This window comes from Carlito syrichta, unplaced genomic scaffold, assembly GCF_000164805.1.
Source record: "Carlito syrichta isolate Samal-C Ts95f unplaced genomic scaffold, Tarsius_syrichta-2.0.1 Scaffold284316, whole genome shotgun sequence".
Taxonomy (NCBI): Eukaryota; Metazoa; Chordata; class Mammalia; order Primates; family Tarsiidae; genus Carlito; species Carlito syrichta.
In genome coordinates, this window is record NW_007228412.1 from 1 (window position 1) to 2,047 (window position 2,047).

At 55.8% G+C, this 2,047-nt stretch overlaps 1 protein-coding gene across 1 annotated transcript; it reads left to right on the plus strand.

Annotated features, from left to right (window-relative positions):
• Positions 1–649: 649 nt before the first annotated feature.
• LOC103254550 (aryl-hydrocarbon-interacting protein-like 1) lies at positions 650–1,518 on the plus strand (the record flags this gene model as incomplete). The annotated part of the gene is made up of 2 exons (XM_008052620.1): positions 650–766; positions 1,339–1,518. Coding segments are annotated over exons 1-2 (276 nt in total), but the record flags the coding sequence as incomplete, so codon positions are not given.
• Between the last annotated feature and the right edge of the window lie 529 nt (positions 1,519–2,047).

Sequence of the window (2,047 nt, forward strand, 5' to 3'; positions counted from 1 at the left end):
AGGGAAGAAGGCAGCTCCACTGCCCCTAGCCGGACCTTGAAGGGGACGCAGGAGTGGGGTGGTGAGAGCCCCTCAACTTTCCTCAGACCTGTCCTGCATTTTGTCCTCTTAGCTCCCTTCCAAACCAGAAATCTGCCCCCTTTCCCTTGGGCCACCATCTCACAGCCTCCTGAGGGCAGATCTTGGGAAGCGAAGGAAGAGGAAACAGGGAAAGAGGGATGGTGGCTGGACTGCTAAGGCAGCCGGAGCCCTGGCCTGGGGTCTGAAGGGACTGAGAGTCTGAATCAGGACCAGGCAAGGTAAAGGGGGCTTCAAACCTCCCCTCCTTTCTCACTTTGGTGGCCTCCAGGCCTCTTTTCTGCTTGCTACTCTGTCCCCTGTCTTCTTTTAAAAAGTTCAGCTGACTGCCTCCCTTCTTAGGGTGGAACAAAATCAAAGCCTGGCACAATAATTGTGGGTGTCAGGCAGGGACTGTAAGGAGTAGGAGGGGCAGATGCCCAGAGTGACTGGGGTGGCCCCAATGAGCAGCTAGGGGCGCTGCCCCCACCCCCTCCGTTCATCCACATGCCTCCGCGCAAGGCAAATCCCCACGTGTCTCAGCCGCCTAAGTGTCTTCCACGGAGGTGGGATTATCTCAGCCTGGGCCGGACACCACCCTCCACCTAGAGCCATGGATGCCGCTCTGCTCCTGAACGTGGAAGGAGTCAAGAAAACCATTCTGCACGGGGGCACGGGGGAGCTCCCAAACTTCATCACCGGATCCCGGGTGAGTGGGCCCCCCCAGGACACACAAGGTCTCCAGGCTTCCACATCCAGCTGTGCCCCAAGGCCTTTGACTTTGCCAAAACCCAGTCAGGCAGGCCCTTCCTGGAACTGTCAACCCCGGGCATCTAGAGAGCTCTGAGCTGGTATCCATTCTGAAACTGTGAAGATTAAATTTCAGCATGGGCTGAGGGCAAGTGCTCTTGGGACTTTTCTGGAGCCCTAAGTGTTGAGTGAGAAGAAAGGGCTCTCAGGGATTTTGGCGCTTGTTCCCAGATGTCTGTTGGGTTTCCCTGCACTGGTGTTTCTGTGGCCACAGAACTCGGCTTATTTGAGGAAGGACTTCCTTACACACAGAGCTGTTGAGACTAGGCTTGGGTCCTTTGGGAGGAAGTGGGTTCCTCGTCCCCAGGGGCGTGAGGGCAGGGTGGGGGTGCTCTGGGGGTCTGAGGCATCTGATCAGATTTAAGTGAACTGACCCCTGGGGACAACCCTGGTAGTCTGTGACAGTGGCGGTGGCTTCTACCAGAGCTTGGGTGGTGAGTCTAGATGGGTGTCCACTCTCTCGGTGATCAGGTGATCTTTCATTTCCGCACCATGAAATGCGACGCGGAGCGGACAATGATCGATGACAGCAAGCAGGTGGGCTATCCCATGCACATCATCATCGGGAACATGTTCAAACTCGAGGTCTGGGAGATCCTGCTGACGTCCATGCGGGTCCATGAGGTGGCTGAGTTCTGGTGTGACAGCATTGTAAGTAGGCCAGGCTGGCCCGTTCCCTGGGTTTACCGTCTACGGGGCTTACCCACCTGCTGTGCTGGGCTGCTGTGTTCCCGAAAAGCTGGGGTGAGACAGAGCTCAGAGGCAAGTCCTGTGTCCTCATTCCACCACTGCAAATCCGAAGATGGGCTCCCTCAGACAGCAAGGCCCGAAAGAGAGGACCCGTGCAATGGTTGTGTGGGGGTGGGGCTGTGCCCAGGAGGAGTGAGCCTGTCCACTTCACAGTCCTCACTGCTTATACTGTGTGGCTGGATCCTGGAGACTTTTGGCCATTGGTCACCTCTCTGTCCTCCTCACATGGCAATTTTTTTATGGCCCTCCTATAAATCGCCCTTACACGTTAGCTCCCTTGTCCATGGCTCAGGTAGAAATGGCAACACTCACTGATGTTGGAACAGATGCAGAAACTTTCAGATATGTCAACTTTTGTTGACAACAAGTATCATAAACTTCCAGGTGTCCATCACCCAATGGCCAGTCATGCTTCGTCTGGCACCCCGTG